Here is a 22,972-nt window from a genome sequence, read left to right on the forward strand (position 1 = left end):
CTGCCTCACTCAGTTCTTTATTGCCTGTTTCCCGGCACCTGAGTCTCTAAGCCACAGGCAATCTTCTGTCTCAGATGTACGCGAATGTTTTCTGTAAAAAGCCAGATAGTATAGATTTTAAGTTCTGCCCATCATAGGGTCTCTGTTGCAACAGCTCTTCGCCTCCACTGTTGCGGTACAACAGCAACCACAGTGGAGGGTCAAGCGTGGACGTGTGCCAGTCAGCCCATTTACAGAAGCAGGTGGTGGCTTGTCGCGCCCGCTCTTTTCACTGAGACGCAGCCCCTCTGCCCGACCCACTCGCCCCCACTGTCCTGAGCCCCAGCAGCCTCTGTCCCTGCCTGCCTGCCTTGCCTTCTGCTCCCCTACCGTCCACACATCTGAAGACAGAGGCTCAAATGTCTCCTTCAGGGCCTGGAGGCCAGGAGCGGAGCTGGCTGGGGCCCGGGGCAGAGCCTGCCCAGAAAACGATGCTGCTCCCGCTGGAGAATTCCCTCAAACTACAACGGACACCACAGCTCAAGGGACTAGGTGAGCCTGGCCTCCTCCTCCATGCAGAGGAGGATGATGTGTGCGGATGACCCAACATGGGGTCCCATCTGGCACAGGAGAAGAATCTGCATCTGGGAATAAGGAAATCAGACTCTCTGCCCAGAAAACACTTTCTGTGGCAGTGTCACATGTGAGTGACGTGGGATTCTGGTGGGAAGATGCCCACAGGGACCATTCAAGGCACTGGGCTTTGTGGACTGGGGAAAAAATGTTAGCCGTTCAGTTGTGTCTGTCTCTCTGCGACCCCATGGACTGCAGCCCGCCAGGTTCCTCTGTCCATGGGATTCTCCAGGTAAGAATACTGGAATGGGTAGACATTTCCTTCTCCAGGGGATCTTCCCCACTCAGGGATCGAACATTGCACTGCAGGCAGATTCTTTACCGTCTGGGCCACCAGGGAAGCCCCACAGGGACTGGGGAAAGCTGAGGGCAAAGTGATCAGAGCAGAGGGCAGGGGGCAGGTGAGCCTAGCGTATCCAGAGAACCAAGACTGGAGGGGATCGCACGCACAGGTGGGGTGAGTAACACGGTCCCTGTGCCAAGGGAGCGTCTCTATCAGTTACTGCATTCAACCGTCACAGAGGCCTGAGCGGGGAGCTCGCCATACCCCATTTAAGATGAGGAAACTGAGGAAAGGGGGGTTGGGGTTGGGGCTGGGCCTCCGGTCACACACGGATGAGTGTTAGGGCTGGGAAGAGGACCCCAGTCTGGGGTCTGACTGGTTAGAAACGTGTCTTGCTGTGGCCTGTCCCCCATCATCGCTCTGCTTGGGTCTTGGTGGCGGGTGGGGGCTGTACCGGTAATTTTTCATCTTTTGATGACTCAAGAGTACCTCGGATTTTCTTTAATGAAAGTAAACAAATGAAGCACCTGGAGATCTAGACAGGAAGACAGGGTCAGCAGGGAGAGAGGACGGTGGCCCCTGCTTAACTGGCCAGGCCAAGGGGTGGGCAGGGACCACAGTTGTTAACCTCCCCTCCTTGCTTTTTTTTCAATTGAGGTAAAATCCACAGAACATAAAATTAACTGCTAGCCATTTTAACATGCACAGATTTGTGGCATTTACTGCATTCACAATGCTGCAGAGCTGCCACCCCTATCCAATTCCATGACCTGTTGGCCACCCCAAAGGGGAATTACATCACCACTAAGCAACCCCTCCCCAACCCCTGCCCTAGACCTTGGCAAACAGTACTTTCTGTCTCTATGGATTCCCTTCCTCTGGACATTTCCTATAAATGTAATCATGTACTATGTGGCCTTTTCTGTCTGGCTTCTTTCACCCGTCTTTCCAACACTCGTCCACTTTGTAGTGTGTGCTGGTTGGTGCCTCATTCCTTTTCAGGGCTGAATAATATTCAATTACATGGAGAGACCCCGGGTGCATGTTCAGTCGCTTCAGTCATGTCCGACTCTTTGCGACCCTATGGACTGCAGCCCGCCAGGCTCCTCTGTCCATGGGATTCTCCAGGTAAGAATACTGGACTGAGTTGCCATGCCCTCCTCCAGGGGATTTTCCTGACCCAGGGATCAAACTCGAGTCTGCCTGCATCTCCTGCATTGCAGGCAGATTCTTTACCCAGTTAGCCACCTGGGAAGCCCATGGAGTGATCCCGTTGTGTTTATTCATTCATCAGTAAACAGATATTTTGGGGTGTTTCCACTTTTGGGCTACTGTGGAAAATGATGCTGTGAACATCTGCATACAAGTTTCTGTGTGGACATGGAGTGGAGTGGAACTGTCAGGTCCTGACAACTCCATGCGTAACTTTTCTTTTCTGTTTTTTTTCATGCGTAACTTTTCAAGGAACTGCCAGACTGTTTTCTACCGTGGCTGCCTCCCTTCCGTTTTGCACTAGAATAGTCATTTCAAAGCTACCTGTCCTGGGCAACACCAATCTGAGATCTCAGAATGGGACGGGGTGGGGGGGGTGGTGGGGATGGAGGGTTTAAGACAAGGATCCCAGCACAGGAGACTGTTATATGGTGGTCAAGGGCTCTGGGGTTTGAATGCCTGGGTCTGGGTTCTGAGTTCCCTGCTTGTTGGGTGTGATCGGTGCCCAAAGACACCGATCTGAGAACATCAGTTCTCATCTGAACTCCTGAATATGTTACCTTATGTGGCAAAAGGGACTTTGCAGATGTGATTAAGGATTTTGATGGGGAGATGATCCTGTGGACCAGTCACAGGGTTGCTTATGAGAGGGAGGCAGGAAGGGCAGAGCCAGAGGTGTGAGGATGGGGGTGGGGCACCAACCAAGGAACAGGGGTGAGAGGCCTCTAGAAGCTGGAAAAGCCGAGGAATGGATTCTCTGCTGGCGGACCTACAGGAGGAAAGCAGTCCTACCCAGTCATTTTAGACTTTGACCTCCAGGACTGTAAGATGATACACTTGCATTATGTCACTAAGTTGGTGTACAGTAGTATGTCACAGCAACAACAGGAAATGAACACATTACATGTATGACCTGAACCAGCTGGTGAACTTCTCAAGGCCTCTGTACACATCTGTAAAATGGGACTAGCAAATATACCCACTTGAGGACTGCCGTGAGGAATAAACTGGGTAATGTACGTACAGGCACTCTTCTCAGTTCAAGACCACTACGACAAAGCAAGTGTCAGTCGCTCAGTCGTGTCTGACTTTTGCAGCCCCATGGATTGTAGCCCACCAGACTCCTCTGTCCATGGGCTTCTCCAGGCAAGAATTCTGGAGTGGGAATCTCATGATAAAGCAAATACTACCAAAAAATGATTCTCATGGATTTTTTGGTTTCCCAGAGCACATATAAGCTGTTTGTACTATACTGTAGTCTATTAAGTGTGCAACAGCATTGTGTCTAAATGTACAAATTTTAACTAAAAAATACCTTGCTGAAAAATGCCAAAACAACATTGAAGATCACTGATCACAGATTGCCCTAACAAATATAGGAATGATGAAAGTTTCCAAATGCTGCTGGAAAATGCTACCAACAAGATTCGCTCAACCCAAGGTGGCACAGACCTTCAATCTGTCAAAAAAGTACACCATCTGTGAAAGTGCAGTAAACAAAGGTGAACCCATGTAGGGTCAGGCAGAGCCTAACGCTAGCCAACATGTTTTCCCAGCAAGACTGAAAGCCCCACAAGGGACAAGAAGGTGTGTCCACCTGGTTTGCAGCCAGTCCCAAGCGCTGAGATGGCTTGGCCCCTGCTATGGGGGGAGGTGGGGGGCGGTGAAAGCTGCCTCCAGGTGTTGTGTCGGGGCCCCAGGCCCCAGGTTCTGGGGAGAGAGCTCATGCAAGCGACCTTAACTATCATCTTGCGGGGTCATCGTGAGGGTCAGAACGGGGAGAACCTGGAGGCTACAGCTGTTCCACGAGGCAATAGACGGCTGCCCAGGCATGGGTGGTGGACAGGTCACCGCTTCTTCTTTCCCTCACCTCCTTGTCTCCATTTTACCTCCCTCTATCCCTCCAACCCATGAAATCAAAAGACGTTTACTCCTTAAAAGGAAAGTTATGACCAATCTAGATAGCATATTAAAAAGCAGAGACATTACTTTGCCAACAAAGGTCCGTCTGGTTAAGACTATGGTTTTTCCAGTGGTCATGTATAGATGTGAGAGTTGGACTATAAAGAAAGCTGAGCACCAAAGAATTGATGCTTTTGAACTGTGGTGTTGGAGAAGACTCTTGAGAGTCCCTTGGACTGCAAGGAGATCCAACCAGTCCATCCTAAAGGAGATCGGTCCTGGGTGTTCACTGGAAGGACTGATGTTGAAGCTGAACTCCAATACTTTGGCCAGCTGATGCAAAGAGGTGACTCATTTGAAAAGACCCTGATGCTGGGAAAGATTGAGGGCAGGAGAAGGGGACGACAGAGGATGAGATGGTTGGATGGTATCACCAACGCAATGGACATGACTTTGGGTAAACTGCAGGAGTTGGTGATGGACAGGGAGGCCTGACGTGCTGCAGTCTGTGGGGTCACTAAGAGTTGGACATGACTGAGCTACTGAACTGAACTGATCCCTCCAACACACCACCATCTTTTTCTTTTTTTCACCTGTGAAGTCAACAGCGGCTGAGGGCCAGGCTGTTCCAGGTTGCTTCTCTGGTCTTTTGAGAAAAAGTGACCCAGGGTGAAGAGGCCGCCAGGCCTGTGGCCTCTTGCCTGCTTCCGCAGCACTCACGGAGGTTCAGAGGCGGCAAGCACAGCTGTGGGGCACAGGGCCCGCCCTCGCTTGAACTCCTGGGGGGCGGGGTTGTGCTGGGGGAGTGGTGGGAGGCGGGGCGGGTTGCTAAGGCCTCAGGTCCTGCGGACCTGGAAGCAGGAGGCAATCTGTGCTCCCTGGACCTAGGAGCCACCTGACTGGGGCCATTCCAAGGCAGGTGGGGGTCTGGGGATGGGGCTGCTTTGGGGGGCGGGTGGGAAGGGGGTTGCCTAGGCCAGGGTCAGGAGAGGAGCAGGAGAGAAGCAGTGTAGGGGCAAGGATCCAGGGGGCTCTGTGGGAGGACAGTGTAAGGGCTGGCCTGCAGCAGCCCCAGTGAAGCCATGATTCTGAGGGGCCCTCTGTGGGGGGGCTGGAGCAGGTGGCACCCAGGACCTCCCAGCTGAGATGGACTTGATGACCTTGTTCTTCCACTCCAATTGGACCATCGCCTTTGTCTTCGTCCTTGGTGAGTGAGGCTCAGCCCTGGTCCCCATCAGCCTCCCAGGCCCAGGGCCTTATCTGACCCCCGTCCTGCCCACAGTGGTCATGGTGCTCCTGCTGCTGTTTGGCATCAACGGCTGCGCTGGCGGCTGTATTCCCGGCTGTGGCGGCTGTATTCCCGGCTGTGGCGGCTGTATTCCCGGCTGTGGCAGCTGTATTCCCGGCTGTGGCAGCTGTATTCCCGGCTGTGGCAGCTGTATTCCCGGCTGTGGCGGCTGTATTCCCGGCTGTGGTGGCTGTATTCCTGGCAGCTCCCTGCCCTGCTGACAAGGCTGCTCCTCCGGGTCCCAGAAGGTGAGCTCTGAGCACCAGGGCCGGGCGGGCACTGGGGCAGCGAGGAGCTGCAGTAGGTTGGGTGGGAGGCCAAGGAGTGAAGTCACTGGCCCCCCTGTGCCTTTCTTGTAGGAATCCACCCCTACCCCAGGGATTTGATAACTTCGGCTGGAGCCTTAATGCGGACAGTCCCTGCCTCCCTGCCTTTGCTCTGCTGGAGAGTAATAACAAAACCTCGTTCAGCCAAAGCCTGAGTCTACAGCTTGTCCCATCAGGGTGGGCAGTGCAGGTCCTTACGGCTTCACTGGGTTCCCCAGACTTCAGCTGGCATGGCTGTTACCAGGAGACCTTAGGTGACATGCTGTTCACCAGTCCACTCAACCCCTCAGTACCTGGGAGGCCAAGTCACTGGGTACTCAGCCTGGCTCCTAACTATCAGGGGCCCTTAGCCAGGTCCCCACCCGGACAGACAGAGAGAAGGGCTCCAGACGAAGTTGGACAATCTTTATTTCTTGGACACCCCGCCAGGGTTGCTGAGTGAATGCAGTCGTGGTGGGGGGGCTTCTGTCCTTCTTCCCTCCCCGCCCAGCCCTCAGGTTCAAGCGGGAGGGGGTGTGTGGCCGCCCCTCGCTCTCCTGGGGGTGGGGCCAGGCAGGAGGTGAAGGGGGAGGAAGGAGAGCCTGGCTCCAGCCCAAGTCTAAAGGCTCCTGCCCTGTCGGGAGGCCAGGATGTGGACTGGAGGCCACTGTGTGCCTCCTCACCTCCCCCATCCAAAACAAAAAGCCCACCGGCGTCCCCTCCTCCCAGCGGATCCAATGTTCCAGCCCGTCTGTGCAGGGGTGACAGGCAGGGTAGGGTGAAGGGGGAAATAAATAGCCTGCAGTGCCCGGCCCGGGACTGCACTCTGGGGTTGGGGGTGTGTAGGGAGAAAGGACGCCCTGGGCTCCACTCCCTGGGGACAGGCTCTTGGATGCTCTGTTCAGAAAGGCCTGCAGCTCCAGTAGCTGGAGAACACGGAGATCTGGGGAGGAGGGAGATGGAAGACGTGATGAGGGGTGGGGCCAGGGGGTCTGCCCTGCTGCAGCCTCTGTCATCCAAGGGCCAAGCGGCCGGAAAAAGACAGTGTTGCCGAGTGACACCATGGCCCACCCCCGACTGGTGTGCACAGAGTGTAACAGATCTTAAGATCAGGGGCTGCTTTGGAGACACACAGGAGCCCTTGGCATCCCCGCCCCCACCCCAAAAGAAGGGGCTGAGTGGCCCGTGGATTGGGTGGCCTCCTCTGAGTGAGGTCCAGCCCGGCCCTGACCCCTATGTCCCCACCTTATCCTTGAGCTGCTGGCAGAGCTGCAGGGAGACGGTGAAGAAGACCAGGGCGTCGTTGAGCCAGGGGATCACGGACTCCACCTTGTGCACGTGGCTCACCTCCAGGCGCTGCGTGCCCCACTCGCTGGGGGAGACGAGAGCGGCCCTGAGGGCGGCCCAGAGGGCCAGGGTCACCCTCGGAGGGGCAGGGGCGCTCCTGAGACCCCTCTCAGGTAGCATACTTACAACATGGCCCCAGGGCTGTGCAGTACGGCGCCTCCTGCTGGGCGGAAGTTCTAGACAAGAAAGCATCAGATGGGGTCAGGCCTGGGACCACAGGGTGGGCGAGGGCAGGCTGGGTGCGGGGGCTCACCTTGGTGGAATTGGGCTGCAGGGCATGCAGCTGGTACACGGTGAGGCAGAGCTTGTTGAGGTTGATGTAGACGTTGACCAGGAGGTCAGAAGGCAGGGTGGGGGCGAACATCCGCTGTGAGGGGAGGGCCGGGCATCCAGCGGGGATGAGGGCCAGCAGGCACGTCCCACCCCCCCCGCCCCTCCAACCTCTGTGGGGGAATCCCAGTCCCCATCCTGTGGACTGGGGCCTTCTGATTCTTGCCAGGTGCCCCAGGTAGCTTCCTGCACCACTGGGCTTGGAAACCAGTGGACCCGGATCCGAGGCGGGGGGGGGGAGATATATTTTGGGGATTCAGAATGGAAGCCAAAGACCCAATCCAAGAAAACCGCAGAGAACTCTGTCAACAATCTGGGGCTTGCAGGACGCCCTGGCACCTGTGTCCTTCCCGCCTCTCCTGGAGCAGGTGTGGGCCTGAGGCACTGACCGTGAGGCCGCTGGCAGCAATCTCAGGCAGAGTGAGGGTGGCAGGAGTGGTGAGCCGGTTGCGGGCTCTGGTCAGCTGCAGCATCACGGCATCCATCAGCTGGGGAGGAGAGCTGGTCACAGCGGGTGCCGGGGCAGCCCCATCAGGAGGAATCAAGTTATGGGAGCTCCCAATTCCTTCCCTGGGGGTCACAGACTCAGGCCCGGAACCCCTGCAGCATGGGGCTTGCTAAAGATGCGGGTGATCGGGCTCCAGCTGGGGGTGGGGGCAGGACATCTGTGCTGCTGACCACCCATCCAGAAGGTTCTACCATCTGGGATCTGGGGTCCTGGTCCAATTGGGTTGGAGGAGCCCGGAAGTCAGTCCCAGGAGGCCAAGGGCTTCGAGGATGAGGGTTCAGGCAATGAAGGAGCTTAGGATGGATCCTAACTCAGCTTGGGTGTAAGGGGTCAGGGAGGGTTTCCTTGAGGAGGCACTGGGACGGCTGAGTTGAGGCCTTAAGGTGGACAGGAGCCCTGTTTTCACAGGTGAGGAAGGAAACTGAGGCTCCATAGGTCCAAGGCCACATGGCTGGGGAATGGTGGAACCTCTGGAGACTCATCCCCTCCCTCTGCATGGGAGCAAAGCTCTCACAGACCCAGTGCCCACTGCTTCCAGCTCTTCACCCAGCTGCTGCTGTGGGTGCTGGGGTCACCTGGCTCCCGGGAAAGGCAGAATTACTGGGCTGCACATTACACCCCAAAGGACATTCACAGTTCTGAGAGGGACTTTGGTCCATCTGGTTTTGAGTTTTCATATCAGGCCCAGAGATGGCATGCAAACCACCCGAGGACACACAGCAAGTTGGAGGCAGGGCTAAAGCCTGAACTCAGGAAACCTGAGCTCATCTGTCCCTTCACACCATGTGGATTCACTTTGTTAATTACAGAAGCTTTTCTGTTGCTGGTAGTAATACCTGTAGCTCCCATCTACTGGGTGCTTACTAGAGGTAACATCATCCGCATTGTCACGATGGCAGGCATGACAGCTTGTCCCTACCTTTTATCAGGTGAGGGAACTGAGGCACAGAATGGCTGAGTAAGGGATTTGAGGTGGCCTGGCTCATAGTGCAGGCTCTGGGATCAGAACCCACATCTGTTTCTGGGGCCTGGGTTGTGAGCCATTCAACTGGCTGGAAGGACATGGCGTACACCAAGAGGTGAAGAAGGGTCGACTCTCAGCTTCACCTGAGGGTAGGGGCAGAGCTCTCCAGGGGCCCGATCGGTGGTCAGGGAACCGGGCTCTCCCACTCCTGAGGCGGCTCACCTTGAGGACCTCTGCTCCCGTCCTGAACTGGTAGCTCTCATCACGGTTGGCGAGGAGATAAATGGCTTGGCTCACATGGTTCCTGGCATCTTGGATCTAAAAGCAGGGCCCACTGAGCGGTCAGTGGGCTGGGCCTTGGCAGGGAAAGGTGCCAGCCTCAGCTCACCCACGGTCTCTGGGGGCACAGCCTAGGGATCCCCACCCCGAGGGTCTATCTTCCTAGTGGGGGTGGGGTGGGTGCCACCTGCCGGGCCTGGCTGGTGCAGTGAGGCAGCCTCGCTCCCCAGTCCCTTGCAGCTCACTTTCCAAAGGAGGACAGAGGGTAACAGAGGAAAGGCACAGGATAATAGCCTGTTCAGCTTTCACAAGGAAACAAGGTGATGGGGGGCGGGGGCGCGGTGGCGAGGGAAGGCAACTCTTAAGTGGAAGCTTGTGCGGTGGCAAAAGCTGAGGGAGTGGACTCCAGGCAGAGGGACAAGTCCAAGCAAAGACCGTGAAGTGGAAACAGCTGATGGCCAGTGAGAGGGGACAGGGAGGCGGCAGAAGCCAGGCCCAATTACAGGACAGGCTAGGAGACCAGGCACTGCCCACCCCAGCTGCGCTGTTAGGAAATATCTTTTTAAGTCCGCTGCAGCCGCAAGGCCCCGCAGCGGCCAGCCCTGGAGGCCTCAGCGCTGCAAGGGCCTGTTCCTGCCTGCCCTTGTGCCCTGGGCCCTGGCCGGGGAAGGGCCCAGTTACCTGCTGCAGTTTCCACTGCTTGTCCTCCCGGAAGGCAAAGTGCAGCAGCTGGTTGTTCCTGGGCATCTTCAGGTTCACGTCCTGACAGGCAAGGGTAGGCTAAGCTGGGCAGAAGGATGCCCTCCTGCTGCCGGCCACTCTGAGCCCTTGGGACGGGGGCAGAAACAGTGTGTGTGGTGGCTCAGGCCCTAGCCACTCCATGCGGGAGAGGGGTAAGAACATGGCCATTTGGGCGGGGGCCAACAGGGAACAGGAAACAGGAACTCAGGCCCAAGAGGAACCACACAGAAATGAAAGGGAAAAGAGCCACGAAAGGGGAAGGTGGCTTCTGCTGGGAGGGAGGAGGTGTGTGGTTGTGGGCAGATGGAGGACATTTGCAGGTGCCAAGGGATGGAACGCCCACCCGAGGAGGAGGGGGACCTTCCCCCAGGCCTTGGCACCTGCTACAGGATCAAGGGCAGAAAGAGTTAAGATGTTGGTCTGGGGCCAGCCTAATCCCGGGGTCAGACTATAGGTAGTGCCGTGTGCAAAGCACCACCCACTGCCCCCACCCCCCACTTGCTGCACCTCTCAATGGAGTCACACACCTATCTCGGAAGCAGGTTACAGGGGTTGTTGCCATTTTCAAACAAGGAAACCGAGGCCCAGAGAGGTCAAGGATCCTGTCCAGAGTCACATAGCTAGAGGGTGGCAGAGCTGAGCTAAAGCAGGAGGCCCCCCACCCCCCGACTCTTTCCCACTGGCTGCTGTGGCGGCATGGGAAGAGGCCAGGGGCCGGGGGACTCACCGCCTGGCTCAGCGCGTCTCCCTGCAGAGTCAGCACGCCCTTCACCTGGTCTGTGCTACAACAAGTGGGGGTCAGAGCAGTACTGCAGCTGCCCCCTCCCACCACCCCAGCCTCCCAGCGGCTGTCACAGGATAGTCTAGCCTGTCCCACTGCACACCCTCTGGACACTGGAGTTGGAATCAGTTTGCAGGGCAGGGCCGTGGCCATGCCACCAGTCCTGGAGGGTATCCCCAAGGGTCCCTCCTCCCAGAAGTCCACCCCCCAACCCCTCCCCAGTTTCCACCCAGCCCAGGCTCACCCACAGCTGCCCAAGACGAAGTTCTCCTGCTTCGTGGGCCCCTCGGTGCCTGAGCCTGGCAGAGTGAAGCGGAGCGAGGCTTCCTGGGGGGCAAAGGGGAGTGGGGTAAATAAAGTTCACCGACTCCAGCCGAGCCCCTTCTCCATAAGCCCTGCTCCCAGGGCCCCACCCCCACGGCCAGTTTCAGGTCCTACCTGAACCCATACCTGCTCCTTCCACATTCCCTGGGGGCCTACCACATGTCCCATACAGGATAAGAGGACCCAGAGACACCCTCCCCATTTGGTTGACGAGCTTGGAAGTGGGGAGCAAAGTCTGGGAAGACAGTAGTCATGGCAACCGGTAATTCCAGCCTTATCAGGCACCGCCTGGACATTTTTTTGTATTTCCATTGGTGGTTTTTTTTAATCTTCACAACAGCCCTGAAGGCGGTACTGCTATCTCCTTTTTGCAAGGGGGAGGCCCAGAGAGATCGAGGACTAGGCTGAGGTCAAAATGCTGGGTCCTTCAGATAGGAAGTTAAACGTCAATTTCAAAGGGTAGCTTCCCCGACCCCGGGGCTCAATCCAGGCCCGCAGCCCTGGCAGGACGGCTTGTGGAACTGGGTAATTATCTGCTGGCGCCCCGGGTTAGACGCTTTTCTTGTCCTAGGACTAAGTCCGGGGCCTGAGGGCAGGGCCTGGTCTGAACACCGCGCGTCGGGTGCGCAGCAGCCGCGGAGGCCGAGGAGGAAGCCGCGCTGGGGGAGGGCGGGCGCCCGCACAGGTCCTCGAGGTTACCTTGAGGATGTCCTGCAGTTGCCTCAGCACGGCGTGCACCTCGTCGTGTAACAGCCAGCGAAACTCCTCCTCCTGCGGGGACAGGCCCGCTGTCAGCCGCCCCGGCCCGCGGCCGCCTCCCGCCCGGCCCGGCCCGGTCCGGCCCGCGCGCCTCACCAGCACCGCCCGCTCCGCCGCCGTCGCTGCCATCACGGTCGCCATCGTCGCCGCTCGCTGCCCAGCGACCGTCGCGGGTCCGCGGTCAGCCGGCGGCGCCCGGGTCCACCCTCGCTGCCGATTGGCTGCGCGGGCGCCCGCCACGCCCCCAGCTCGCGACGCAGCGAGCGCCGCGGACCTGCCCCCGCCGGCTCTCCCAGGACACCGCCCGCGCCAGGCTCCGGTGCTGCGCGCTCGGGCAGCAGCGGTTCACCCGCCAGGGCGCGGCGCTCGCTCATCCCGCCCCTCGTCGGTTCTGATAGGACGCCCTGTACCTCGCGCGCTCGGCGATTGGCCGGCGGTATGGCTAGCTCTCGCCGCAACCGGAGACTGGCCGCCGGGGCAGCCTGTTCCCGCCAGGTCTCGCCTCTTAGCTCCGTTGATCCCGGAGGGAAAACCCCTGCCTCCCGCGTGGTGCTCGTTGTCCGGGCGCAGACCACCCCACCAAAGTCAGTTGTGTTACCAAGAAACGTTTTTATTTTGCTTGCAGTAGCTTTTTGTTAATTGCACAAAATCATGTTTTTGCCATTTAAACATTATCACACAATCCTATTCTGAAAGACAAATGTTCATTAAAAACAAAGCAAAAATAAAAATTCACAACCTTAATTAACTAGAAGATTTGCCATTTAAAGGATTAAAGGAAAAAAAGGGGGGGGGTGGAGGAGGGGCTTTCTTACAAGCTTTTTCACAAGTGTCACATTTTCTCCGTAAGAGGGAAGGATTTCAAAACAAAGGTGAAATAGCTTAAACAGAAATATTCATAAAAAGGAACTTTACAGAATTGTCAACAATATTAAGACAACATTGACTAACCAGTTTCATTACAGCATCTTCCCCCACCCCCACCCCCCAGTGTCCCCCTAGGACTAGAACAGGCTTTGTGTTCAGACAGAAAAGAATTCAAAATCCCAGTGAAATTAACAACTGTGTCAAAAACCACAGGCATCTCCCCTGACCTCCCTGTCATGTTTTCTGAGATCCCCCATCCTGGGTTCCGATGAGTGGAAAAGGGCCACAGCTGCAGAGGGAGGGGCACACAGCAGCGTGGCCACCTCAAACTGTGTTTATCACCGTGTTCACTGCAAACGCCGACCTTCCGCACAGCCTGACTTCGGAGAACCCAACCCAAGCAGGGGACAGAACACTGGCATCCTTCAGGGGACTTCTCCTTGTTCTCATGCCACGCTCAAGCCCCTCTGGTCCCCTATCCAAGGAGAAATGCTTAGATCCACCTCTGAGGGTCAGTGAGCTCTGGTAACGTCAAGCCTAGATCTCCTCTTCCCTCCTGACAGACCCCAGGGCCCTGAAAGCACCGAAGACCAAGCTGCTGGCTTAAGTGAAGACACTCATTCCTGTTTCAAGAGCTGAGCCTAAGAAATGGTCGTCATTGGTCAGGCTGGGTTATGGGCCAAAGGAGGAATGGACAGAATGAAATACTGTCTCCACGGAGGAAAGGGGGGCGGGAGGCGGATGGAGAGGGGCGGGCACAGAGGACTTGCGCAGAGACGGGCTGGAGAAGGGGGACTGCTGTGAGGGGACCTGGGTCACAGCGGCTCTCCAGAACCAGGTGGAAGGTCTACGGCATAACGGAAACAGGAAGGAACACTCTTCCTCCATTCACTCCTCAGTGGGTGCCCTCAGGACCCCTTCCCAAGGGCTGGAATGCAAATCCAAATACTACAGCAGCCTGGTGAGAAGTCAGATCAGCCCCTCGGGCTCCACAGTGACAGAGACTTCTGCGACAGGTACGCAGAAGCACTGAGGAGAGCGGGCTTCCAGGAGGTCTGCCTAGGGTGGGCTGTGTATCGCTTTCCCTGGAAAGCCAGAGCCCTGTCTTTGCTTGACTGTGTCCATGTCTTCTCAGCTCACAAAGGCATTTATGGAGAGTTGGTTGCACACTGGTAGCTTAAACATGACAATCCTCATCAGCGGGTCACCTGAGGTTGGAGGGGCCATGCGACCCTCTGCTTAAGAGTCTTGCTGGCTCATCGTAGCCTAGAGCCTCTCTCCGTGTGGAATCCAGTGGGGGATAATGGACAGAACCACAGCCTCTTCGCTCTGAGGGAAGCAGTGGGAAAGCTTCCAGTTCTCACTGCTGACTCGAGTTCCTCAACTGGAAGGGTCTGAGATAAGACAGCTCGGAAGAAGGGAAAACAAAAAAGCCAGGCAGCAGTTTCTGGGCAGCTTCTATCCTGGGGCAAGAGCCAGTGTGTGGTGTGTGTGTAGGGTGTGTGTGTGTGTGTGAGAACACACAGCCACTGAGTCCATGGCCAGTGCCCAGCTCAAGAGCCTTCCCACAGGCCACTCCTGCTGACACCCCTCCAGGACCTCCAGGGGAGGAGCGATGCTGTGTGCTGTGCTCATGGCAAGTCTCAAAGTCTGTATAAAAGGAGATGGAGACAGGTGGACTGGTCCAGAGTTAGTCCCAGGACCCCAACTCCGTGTGAGGAAGAGGGGTTCAGAGGGAAGATGGGGGTGGGGTGGGGTCAAGGACTTAGTGTATATAGGCTCGGTACACGGCAGACATGTCATTGTCAGACTGGTCCAGTGCCTTGGCTCTTTTGTACACCTGGAAAAAAAACAACACAAGCTTAGTCTGGCCACATAGCTGACTTACAGCAGACCTGCTTCCTAGAAGGGTTCTAGGTGTGGTTAGGTGGGTAGGTTCTAAAGCCCAGGCTGCCTGGGTGTGACTCCTGGATCTCCCACATCTGGCCTGACCCTGGACTAAGTACCTCAGTTTCTCTGTGCCTCCAGCACTGCTTCTTGATTTCATGGGGAGGGTAACAGGGTTACTGTGAAGGTTAAATGGACTGAGGGATGGACAGTGCTCGGAGGCAGGGCTCAACACTGGTTAGTAGTTACAATCACACCCCTTCCATCTGAAGACGCTCCGAGGCCTTCCCTGTTCTCTCTGGGCTGCTGCCCCTGTCCTGCCCCATCAGCTCCAGGGCCTTCCCCGCCATCCATCTGAAGCACCAGCTGTGCCACTTTACCTGGCCACCTCCATCTCTTTACTCTGTTCCATTCTATTCACAATTCTAACCTTCTGCAATTCTTCCTTGTTGAAACATTCATGTGCTCACCTTGTGCCTCCTTCCATTAGAATGTAACCTCTACAAGGAAGAGAAGGGGCTGCACTATGTCCCCAGAGCCTAGAATGGTCCTTGGCAATTAACAGCCACCCCAAAGGTACCAGGTGAATATGAAAGAGTGTGAGAGAACTTAAAAAAGCCATCGTTATCAATAAGGGCAGGACAATGTCCAGTCATGTTGAAAAAATGCAGCTGGACACAGGTGTATTTTTTTTCTATTTTTAAACATAGTTTGGTTGGAGCCATCATGATTGATGTCCATTACAGCTCGGGTATAGCTGTGAACTCAGAACAAAGGCTAAATAAAGACCTTTTTCAGATCCAGCAGACCTGCGTTCCTGAAACGCTAAAGCAAGGTCTTCCAGCTGCACGGAAAAAAATACCAGAGAGAAATTCAACTCTTCAGAAAGGAAAGAACTGGAAATGGTAGAGAAACAGAAACTTATCTTTTCTCTGAGTATCTTTAGAATTCATATGACTACTAAAGCGAGACACTCCAACAATGGCGGGCTTAAAATAAAAGCAAACATAACACATAGGACATTTGTACCCTAAGGCAACGGTTCTCAGTCTGGGGTCCTTTTGCTCCCCACCTGGAGCGACATTTGGTAATGTCTGGAGACATCTCCTATCAACCGAGGTGGTGCAATTACATCCAGGGGGTAGAGGACAGGGATGCTGCAATGCACTGGACAGCTCCCACAGCAAGTGTCAGTGGTGCCCAAGCCGAGAAAAATGCTTCCAAGGATAAGATGGAGGAAGTGGTAAATGGATACACATTTCATGTAGAGGGACAATCTAGGATGTGAAGTTAAGATGCATACAGTAATCCCGAGAGAAAAGACAAAATAAAGATGATGCACTTGTTAAAGAAAGCCAATAGAAAAAAAAAGCCAATAGATAAAAAATGGGATCCTAAAAAACAATTCAGATGTTCCAAAAGAAAGGAGAAAGAGACAGACAAAAGCCAGGGGGACAAATGGCAATCAAATGATAAAACAGTAGCTCCAAATTCAACCACATACCAACAGACTTCAAGACAAAGTCTAAAATGTTAATGGACTACTTAGCCTTAAGATCCTGAACTCCAAAGAATGGAGAACCTAAACTCACAACCAGGAACCACCATGCTCCACTGAGAAATGAACCAAAATGTCTGTCTCCAAATCCACGAACCCTGTAGTCAGGGAGGGGCAAGCAGAAATCACCTCAAAGAGAAGTGCTCCCAACACAGATGCCGCAGAGCCCCTCAGAAGCAACTAGCCACAGACAGACGCGTCACCGAAAAGCTGTACAGCAGCCGGAGCCTCACTGCCGAGAGAGAACCTGAGGCAAGCAGGAAGAGCCCGAGACTGTGCTGCAGCCTGGGAGCTGAAGCGAGTGCTCTGAGATGTTCAGACAGGCAAGGAAGAGAGAGACACAGAGGTCAAGGACAGATGATCAACTATGAAAAGGCAGGTTTAAAGAGAACAGCACTGTGTATTTTCTACCGATTTTTGGCTGCACTACTCAGCCTGTGGGACCTCAGTCCCCCAGCCAGGGATCAAACCGAGGCCGCCACCAGCGGGAGCAGAGCCCTATCCACTGGGCCCGCAGGGGACTCCCCAGCACTGTGCATCTGTATTTCTTTGCCTCTACAGGAAAAGCCACTGGGGACTCTATTTAACTTGGACAAAATGCACACAGCCTCTGCAATGAATCTACGTGATTTATATATGCATGTGTTTCACAAAATGTGGTTCTTACTGCAATTCAAAGATAACTACTGCTCAGCTGTTTTTCTGAAAGACTATACTTCTATCAGATTGAAATAAGAGATATAACACATGGAAACTGTAAACCTGAGAAAGCTATAGTGGCCACATGAAGGTCTGACAACAGACGTCAAGACAAAGATCAAGATGGACACTTCTTAATAACAAAAGGGGAAATTCATCAGGAAGAGAGTACAATCATAAATGGCTAAGAGCCCAATAACAAAAACTTCCAAAGATATTAAGCGAAATGGACAAAATTAAAGGGGAAACAGATAATCCCACAATGATAGTTGGAGATTTTAACATCCCTTTCTTGGGAATTAAAAGAACTGGAGAAAAAGGTCAGTAATGATGATCTGAAAAAATACTACCAACTATCTTGACCTAACTGATATATGCAGAACATAGTACCCAACTGCAGAACACACAGTCTTCTTAAGTGAATATGGCACACCTACCAAGACAGACCATCTGCTGGGCCACAAAACAAGTCTGAATCGATGCAAAGAGTTAAAAGCCATATGGAATGTATTTTTTGACCACAAAGATACATTAGAAATCAATAACGATTCGATATCTAGGAAACCCTTCAGGGTTTTTACTCATATTTGACACACTTTTAAGTAATCCACAGGTCAAAGAATTCCCAGTGAAGTCAGCATGGATTGGTGGAGACACACAACTTTAGAAAAGGGAAGCCTAAAATCAACAATCTAAGACTCCCCCTGGAGAGGTCAGACACAGCCAAGCCAAGGCAAAGTTGGCAGAGGGGGCGATGCAAGGGGAACAAGGGAAGCTTGCGGGCCCCACCCACAGTCTCCTGCAGTTACCTCATTGGCTGCAGCTGCCATGGGGGTCGGATGGTTGACGGCATCACCTAGCGCAATGGCTAAACGGAGATCCTTCTGAATGTATTTCAGGTAGAAATCGGGCTTAAAGTTTCCTTGCAGGATATCTGAGGAGGGAAAGGCATTCACCAGAAGAATTAAAAGGATCCTAAATAAGAAAGCATCTGGAGCACTGTCAGGACTCAACACCTAGCATTTCCTCCTCCTCAGACACCCAAGAGACAAGTTCCCAGCCTGCACCCCCAAATCCTACGGGGCTTCCCTCAGGGCTCAGCTGGTAAAGAATCTGCCTGCAATGCAGGAGACCCCAGTTCAATTCCTGGGTCAGGAAGATCCGCTGGAGAAAGGATAGGCTACCCACTCCAGTATTCTTGGGCTTCCTTTCTGGCTCAACTGGTAAAGAATTCACCTGTAATGAGGGAGAACCTGGGTTTGATCCGTGGGTTGGGAAGATCCCCTGGAGAAAGGAAAGGCTACTCACCCCAGTATTCTGGCCTGGAGAATTCCATGGACTGTATAGTCCATGAGGTCACAAAGAGTCAGACACGACTGAGCGACTTTCACTTCACTTTGACTGGGGGCCAGACTGACTAGACAGGATGTGTCATTCACACAGGGAGCTCCCAAAGAAGAGACTGCTCTGTGCTGGCTGCCTGACCCAGCTCCCAAGCTAGAATCAAAACTAAAACGCAACAAGAGTGATCAAAGGCAACTTACTTTGGCACTTCTGGTCCAGGAAGATGCTGGCCAACTGTCCCTGATTGAGGATGTCCAAGAGTGTCTGCTGGGACTGGCCTGTCACTTGGGCCAGGGTGAGCCCCTCTGCAATGGTGGCCATGAAGCTTCCCTGGACCATGTTCACAATCAGCATCATCTTAGCTGCGTTGCCAACCTCACCTGCCCACGGCAAAGAACTGTGGTCACATCCCAGGAATCCCACAGGGAGGGACTTTCTGCCAACCCTCACCCCTGCTCGGACCCACCTCTACACCCAGGGGAGGCCCCATTCACCTGCCCCTGACAGAACTGGCTCTGACCCTTCTGGCTCTTCCTCCTTGCAGGCACTGACTGTGCAAGTCAAAGAAACCTTCCCACGGGGGCCCCAGGCAGAGAGGCCGTGCGGGACTGACGCTGTCCTCAGGGTGCTCTAGCGGGGATGTGGCCCACCCAGCCTCCAGGCCTTCAGTGGCCCGACAGGTGGGCAGGCGTGTTACCTAGGAAGAAGGAGGTCTTCCCCATTGCCTGGAAGCAGCTGCTGCAGTCCTCATATAAGCCCCTGTCTCCGGCCGCTAAGATCACCAACATCCCATCATTAGACAGCTGCTGATTCCCTGAGACCGGGGCTTCCAGAAAGCGGCCCCCCCTGGACACAATCACCTGGAAAGGAAAGTCACAGCTTCTGGAGGCTGTGCCTCTCACAAGGGTCTTGGGCGGGAAGCAAGGAGCACGCAGGGGCTGGAGCACTAGGCCCTCCACGCTGAGCCCCAGAGCAGACCCATGTACCAAGGTGCTGGGCTGACGCTGGGGGAGGGCCAGCAGACTGTCCTCCACCAGATGCCCGAATCCCATGCAGGAGACAGCGAGGAGCTGGGGGTCCTCAGAGGCTCCCATTACAAAGATATCATCAACACAACCACACCTATGGCTTGGCTGACCACACTTTCTAGGACAGACACTGCCCTTCTTTGATTTCAGCCACCCTTTGAACACACATGGGCCACAAGTCACCACCTCCTCACCTTGGCCCAGAGCCTCAGGGTGGGGGAATATCCTGCTAGTATCAACTGCAGAAAGCTATTTAAACCACAAAGACCCTGCTGGCAGCTTGGACTGCTTCCAACCGAGAGGCTAGCGGCCACGGGACCTGACGCCTCTCCCAGCTAAGCAGCACTTCTCTCTCAGCCACGTAGACTAGCTGTAAACTTGAAGACAGAGAGTGAAAACAGGCTAGAGTCCTAGTCTCTGCTGTGGCTCTGCAGTAACAATGTGACCCGCACTAGGGTGCGGTGAGCCTGGCTCTTGGGCTCCAACTGAAAGGACGCTGGAGGGCCAGCCTGAACGAGGCTGCTACCTGGGCCAGCTCGGTGACTGTGTCAGCATCCACCGTTGACATGTCCACGTAGCACTTCCCGGGGCGGATCCCCTGAAGCACGCCACTGGGGCCCAGCACCAGCTGTGGGGACACAAGGGAGAAGCAATAGCCCAGGCTCCCAGCCAGACACCCAGGAGACTCTCAGACCTAAGGTCAATGTCCTGATGATTTTTTTTGGCTCATTTCCCAAACAGAAGCTAATTGTTAAAGATCAAAAGGGAAGAGTATGTAAATAAGCAAGGGAAAGAGAAGAATTTATGTTATGTTCCCATTTACCTTCAAAAAGAATATATGTGTATTTCTTTTTATTAAAAGCCTTCCACTGAAAAGATGAAAGGTCAATATTTATTTTTTGGCTTCTTTGGATTTACCTGGATTAGTTTAGTCACGAGTCCAACAAGATAATGACTGCACTTAAACTTTTAAAGCATACAAATACAGTGATAGCTAAATATAGGAACTTGGCACATGGACCAAAGGCACACTCAGCCCCAAAGCTTCCAGCTCACCAGGAACACATGAGCTTGTCAGGAACCATTTCAGCACAGACCTCAGGGACCCCAGTCAGTTTCATTCTTTGTTCTGAATTAAAGGAAGTCTTGTGTTCAGTCTATGCAAACACCCTTCACAATGGGAGATGGCCCCCAAATAGGACACCCAACCCCCCACATGCAGACACTCACTCGGTGTGCAGGGGACAAGGGGAGGCGGCCGGCCAGCGTTCCTGGCCACAACCTGAGACGCTGAGGGGAGGGAGGGATCCTTACGTCCTTGGCTGCCTTTGGGTCCGACACGCAGGCAAAGGTGATGTCACAAGTTGAAACGACTTCAGCGGGGGTTCTTCCTAGGCGGGCCCCCTCCTGGATGAACAAATCACACTGCAAAAGTCACAGATCCTAATGTGAGCTGCAGGCAGTGCACAAAACACAGACTAGCCAGGCCAGAGATGCAGCGCCCAGCGTCCTGCGGGGCCTCCCAAGGCAGGCAGCCTGACTGCTCAGGGGAAGTGGGCGGGGGCCCCTCAGGGACAGGCTGTGTCTCTGCAGACGTGGTGCCAAGGACGCATGTTCCACATCTGCTCCGCAGGAAGCACGAGACAAGTGTCTGCTGCAGGCTTCCTGAACCAAGAGCAGCACGTGAACAATACTTGTCCACAGCTCTCGTGGCTGTCTCGGCTGTGGCAAAATCCGCCCAGTGCTGTGTGAGCCGGGGAAGCAGGGCTTGGGCCAACAGGCTGCCACTTCCTACTGAATTGCTTCCGGGTGGGGGGCAAAAAGCACTAACTCTTCTTTTTTAAAAAGTTAAAATCACCTGAAATATTTCATAACAAAATATATCATTAACATTTTGGTCTATTTCCTTGTTCTATGGGCATTAAAAAAAGTATTTAGAATAATTTGGACCTATGATTTTGTATCTAATTTGCCCCACTGAGAGACATATCTGAATTTACCTAATGGCTCTCCTGGCCTAATTATAAATGACCCCAACAAATACATGTAAGGGACTTCCAAGGTGGTTCAGTGCTAAAGAATCCACCTGCCAATGCAGGAGATGCAGGTTCGATCCCTGGGTCTGGAAGATCCCCTGGAGAAGGAAGCGGCAACCCACTCCAGAACTCTTGCCTGGAAAAATCCATGGATGGAGGAGCCTGGTGGGCTCTAGTCCATAGTTTTGCAAAAGAGTAAGGCATGACTTAATGACTAAAACAACAAGAAAGGTAAAACTTCTTCTTGCAGGTCAAAAAGCAACAGCTAGAACCGGACATTGAACAACAGACTGGTTCCAAATTGTGAAAGGAGTACGTCAAGGTGGTCTATTGTCAACTAGCTTATTTAACTTCTATGCAGAGTACATTATGCAAAATGCCAGGCAGGATGAAGCACAATCTGGAATCAAGACTGCCAGGAGAAATATCAATAACCTCAGATATGCAAATGACACCATCCTTATGGCAGAAAGCGAAGAAGAACTGAAGAGCCTCTTGATGAAAATGGAAGAGGAGAGTGAAAAAGCTGGCTTGAAACTCAACATTCAAAAAACTAAGATCATGGCATCCGGTCCCATCACTTCATGGCAAATAGATGGGGCAAACAGTGGAAACAGTGACAGACTTTATTTTCTTGGGCTCCAAAATCACTGCAGATGGTGACTGCAGCCATGAAATTAAAAGACACTTGCTCCTTGAAAGAAAAGCTATGACCAACCTAGACAGCATATTAAAAAGCAGAGACATTACTTGGCTGACAAACGTCTGTCTAGTCAAAGCTATGGTTTTTCCAGTAGTCATGTGTGGATGTAAGAGTTGGACTATAAAGAAAGCTGAGCCCCGAAGAATTGATGCTTTTGAACTGTGGTGTTGGAGAAGACTCTTGAGAGTCCCTTGGACTGCAAGATCAAACCAGTCCATTCTAAAGGAAATCAGTCCTGAATATTCTTTGGAAGGACTGATGCTGAAGCTGAAGCTCCAATACTTTGACCACCTGATGTTAAGAAAAGAATCATTGGAAAAGACCCTGATGCTGGGTAAGACTGAGGCAGGAGGAGAAGGGTATGACAGAGGATGAGATGGTTGGGTGGCATCACCGACTCAATGGACATGAGCTTGAGCAAACTCTGGGAGTTGGTGATGGACAAGGAGGCCTGGTGTGCTGCAGTCCACAGGGCTGCAAAGAGTTGGACACGATTGAGCAACTGAACTGAACTGAGGGTAAAAAACAGGCTCTGAAAATGGTATTATCATATCAGCAGCATGGAATACATTATTTAAAAACAACACAGTATCCATAAATACATTAACTTTTTGTCCTACTTGATTTAACAAGCCTAAAATAGCAACTTCTTTGTGTGATACATTTTGATGATTTCTAAGTACAAAATGTCTAATACCTTTGTTGATTGTCTCCTTGTGACCTATTTAAAAATCTTTATATCATTATTAAACTATTAGTTTAATAAGAAAGTCCACTCCTGGTTTTATCTGAAGAAAATAAAAACATTAATTTGCATGTACCCACATGTTCAAAGGAGCACTACAAAAGCCAAAATATGGAAGCAACCCAAGTGCTCATCAAGAGATGAATGGATGAACATACATTCATACTACGGGATATAGGATTCTTATTAAGCCATAAAAAAAAAGAAGTTCTGCCATGTGCAACAATGTGGATGGACCTAGAGAATACTATTGTGCTTAGTGAAATAAGTCAGACAGAGACAGACAAATACTCTACACCTGCACTTGTGTGTGTGTGTTACCCGCTCAGTCGTGGCCGACTCTTTGAGACCCCACGGACTGTAGCCCACCAGGCTCCTTGGTCCATAGAATTCTCCAGGCAAGAATACTGGAGTGGGCTGCCATTTCCTTCTCCAGCATTTATATATGGAACTTAAAAAGTAAATCGAAT

General features: G+C 53.3%; 2 protein-coding genes and 1 long non-coding RNA gene across 7 annotated transcripts in view; 1 reads left to right on the forward strand and 2 right to left on the reverse strand.

Annotated features, from left to right (window-relative positions):
- Positions 1 to 4,990: 4,990 nt before the first annotated feature.
- LOC110151879 (uncharacterized) lies at positions 4,991 to 6,436 on the forward strand. The gene is made up of 3 exons (XR_002318189.2): positions 4,991 to 5,216; positions 5,292 to 5,545; positions 5,657 to 6,436. It is a non-coding gene; the product is annotated as an uncharacterized lncRNA (long non-coding RNA).
- Positions 6,008 to 11,956, reverse strand: ROGDI (rogdi atypical leucine zipper). Of its 2 annotated transcripts, none has more exons than XM_020915372.2 (11): positions 11,732 to 11,956; positions 11,576 to 11,647; positions 10,797 to 10,879; positions 10,499 to 10,553; positions 9,712 to 9,792; positions 8,974 to 9,069; positions 7,669 to 7,767; positions 7,203 to 7,316; positions 7,076 to 7,125; positions 6,848 to 6,974; positions 6,008 to 6,545 (listed from the first exon to the last, which is right to left on the reverse strand). In XM_020915372.2, exons 1-11 carry the CDS (start codon positions 11,774 to 11,776, stop codon positions 6,504 to 6,506), a joined length of 864 nt encoding a protein of 287 aa, XP_020771031.1. In that variant the 5' UTR covers positions 11,777 to 11,956; the 3' UTR covers positions 6,008 to 6,503. The 2 variants fall into 2 exon arrangements, with proteins under 2 accessions (XP_020771031.1, XP_070316900.1); XM_070460799.1 differs by having other exon boundaries at positions 6,848 to 6,995; positions 11,732 to 11,949.
- Positions 11,957 to 12,224: 268 nt separating this feature from the next.
- The window catches only part of GLYR1 (glyoxylate reductase 1 homolog), a 31,776-nt gene continuing 21,028 nt past the window's right edge, over positions 12,225 to 22,972 (reverse strand). For 2 of the 4 annotated variants that reach the window (XM_070460798.1, XM_070460796.1), the window contains 6 exons: positions 20,333 to 20,425; positions 19,545 to 19,646; positions 18,688 to 18,850; positions 18,191 to 18,370; positions 17,456 to 17,580; positions 12,225 to 14,342 (listed from right to left, as the gene is read on the reverse strand). In XM_070460798.1, coding sequence (XP_070316899.1) covers positions 14,268 to 14,342; positions 17,456 to 17,580; positions 18,191 to 18,370; positions 18,688 to 18,850; positions 19,545 to 19,646; positions 20,333 to 20,425 — 738 coding nt within the window. In that variant the 3' untranslated portion in view covers positions 12,225 to 14,267. Of the gene's footprint in view, positions 14,343 to 17,455; positions 17,581 to 18,190; positions 18,371 to 18,687; positions 18,851 to 19,544; positions 19,647 to 20,332; positions 20,444 to 22,972 lie in introns of all 4 variants that reach the window. The other 2 variants (XM_070460797.1, XM_020915371.2) reach the window with 1 other exon arrangement.

Source organism: Odocoileus virginianus, chromosome 33 (genome assembly GCF_023699985.2).
Source record: "Odocoileus virginianus isolate 20LAN1187 ecotype Illinois chromosome 33, Ovbor_1.2, whole genome shotgun sequence".
Classification (NCBI taxonomy): domain Eukaryota; kingdom Metazoa; phylum Chordata; class Mammalia; order Artiodactyla; family Cervidae; genus Odocoileus; species Odocoileus virginianus.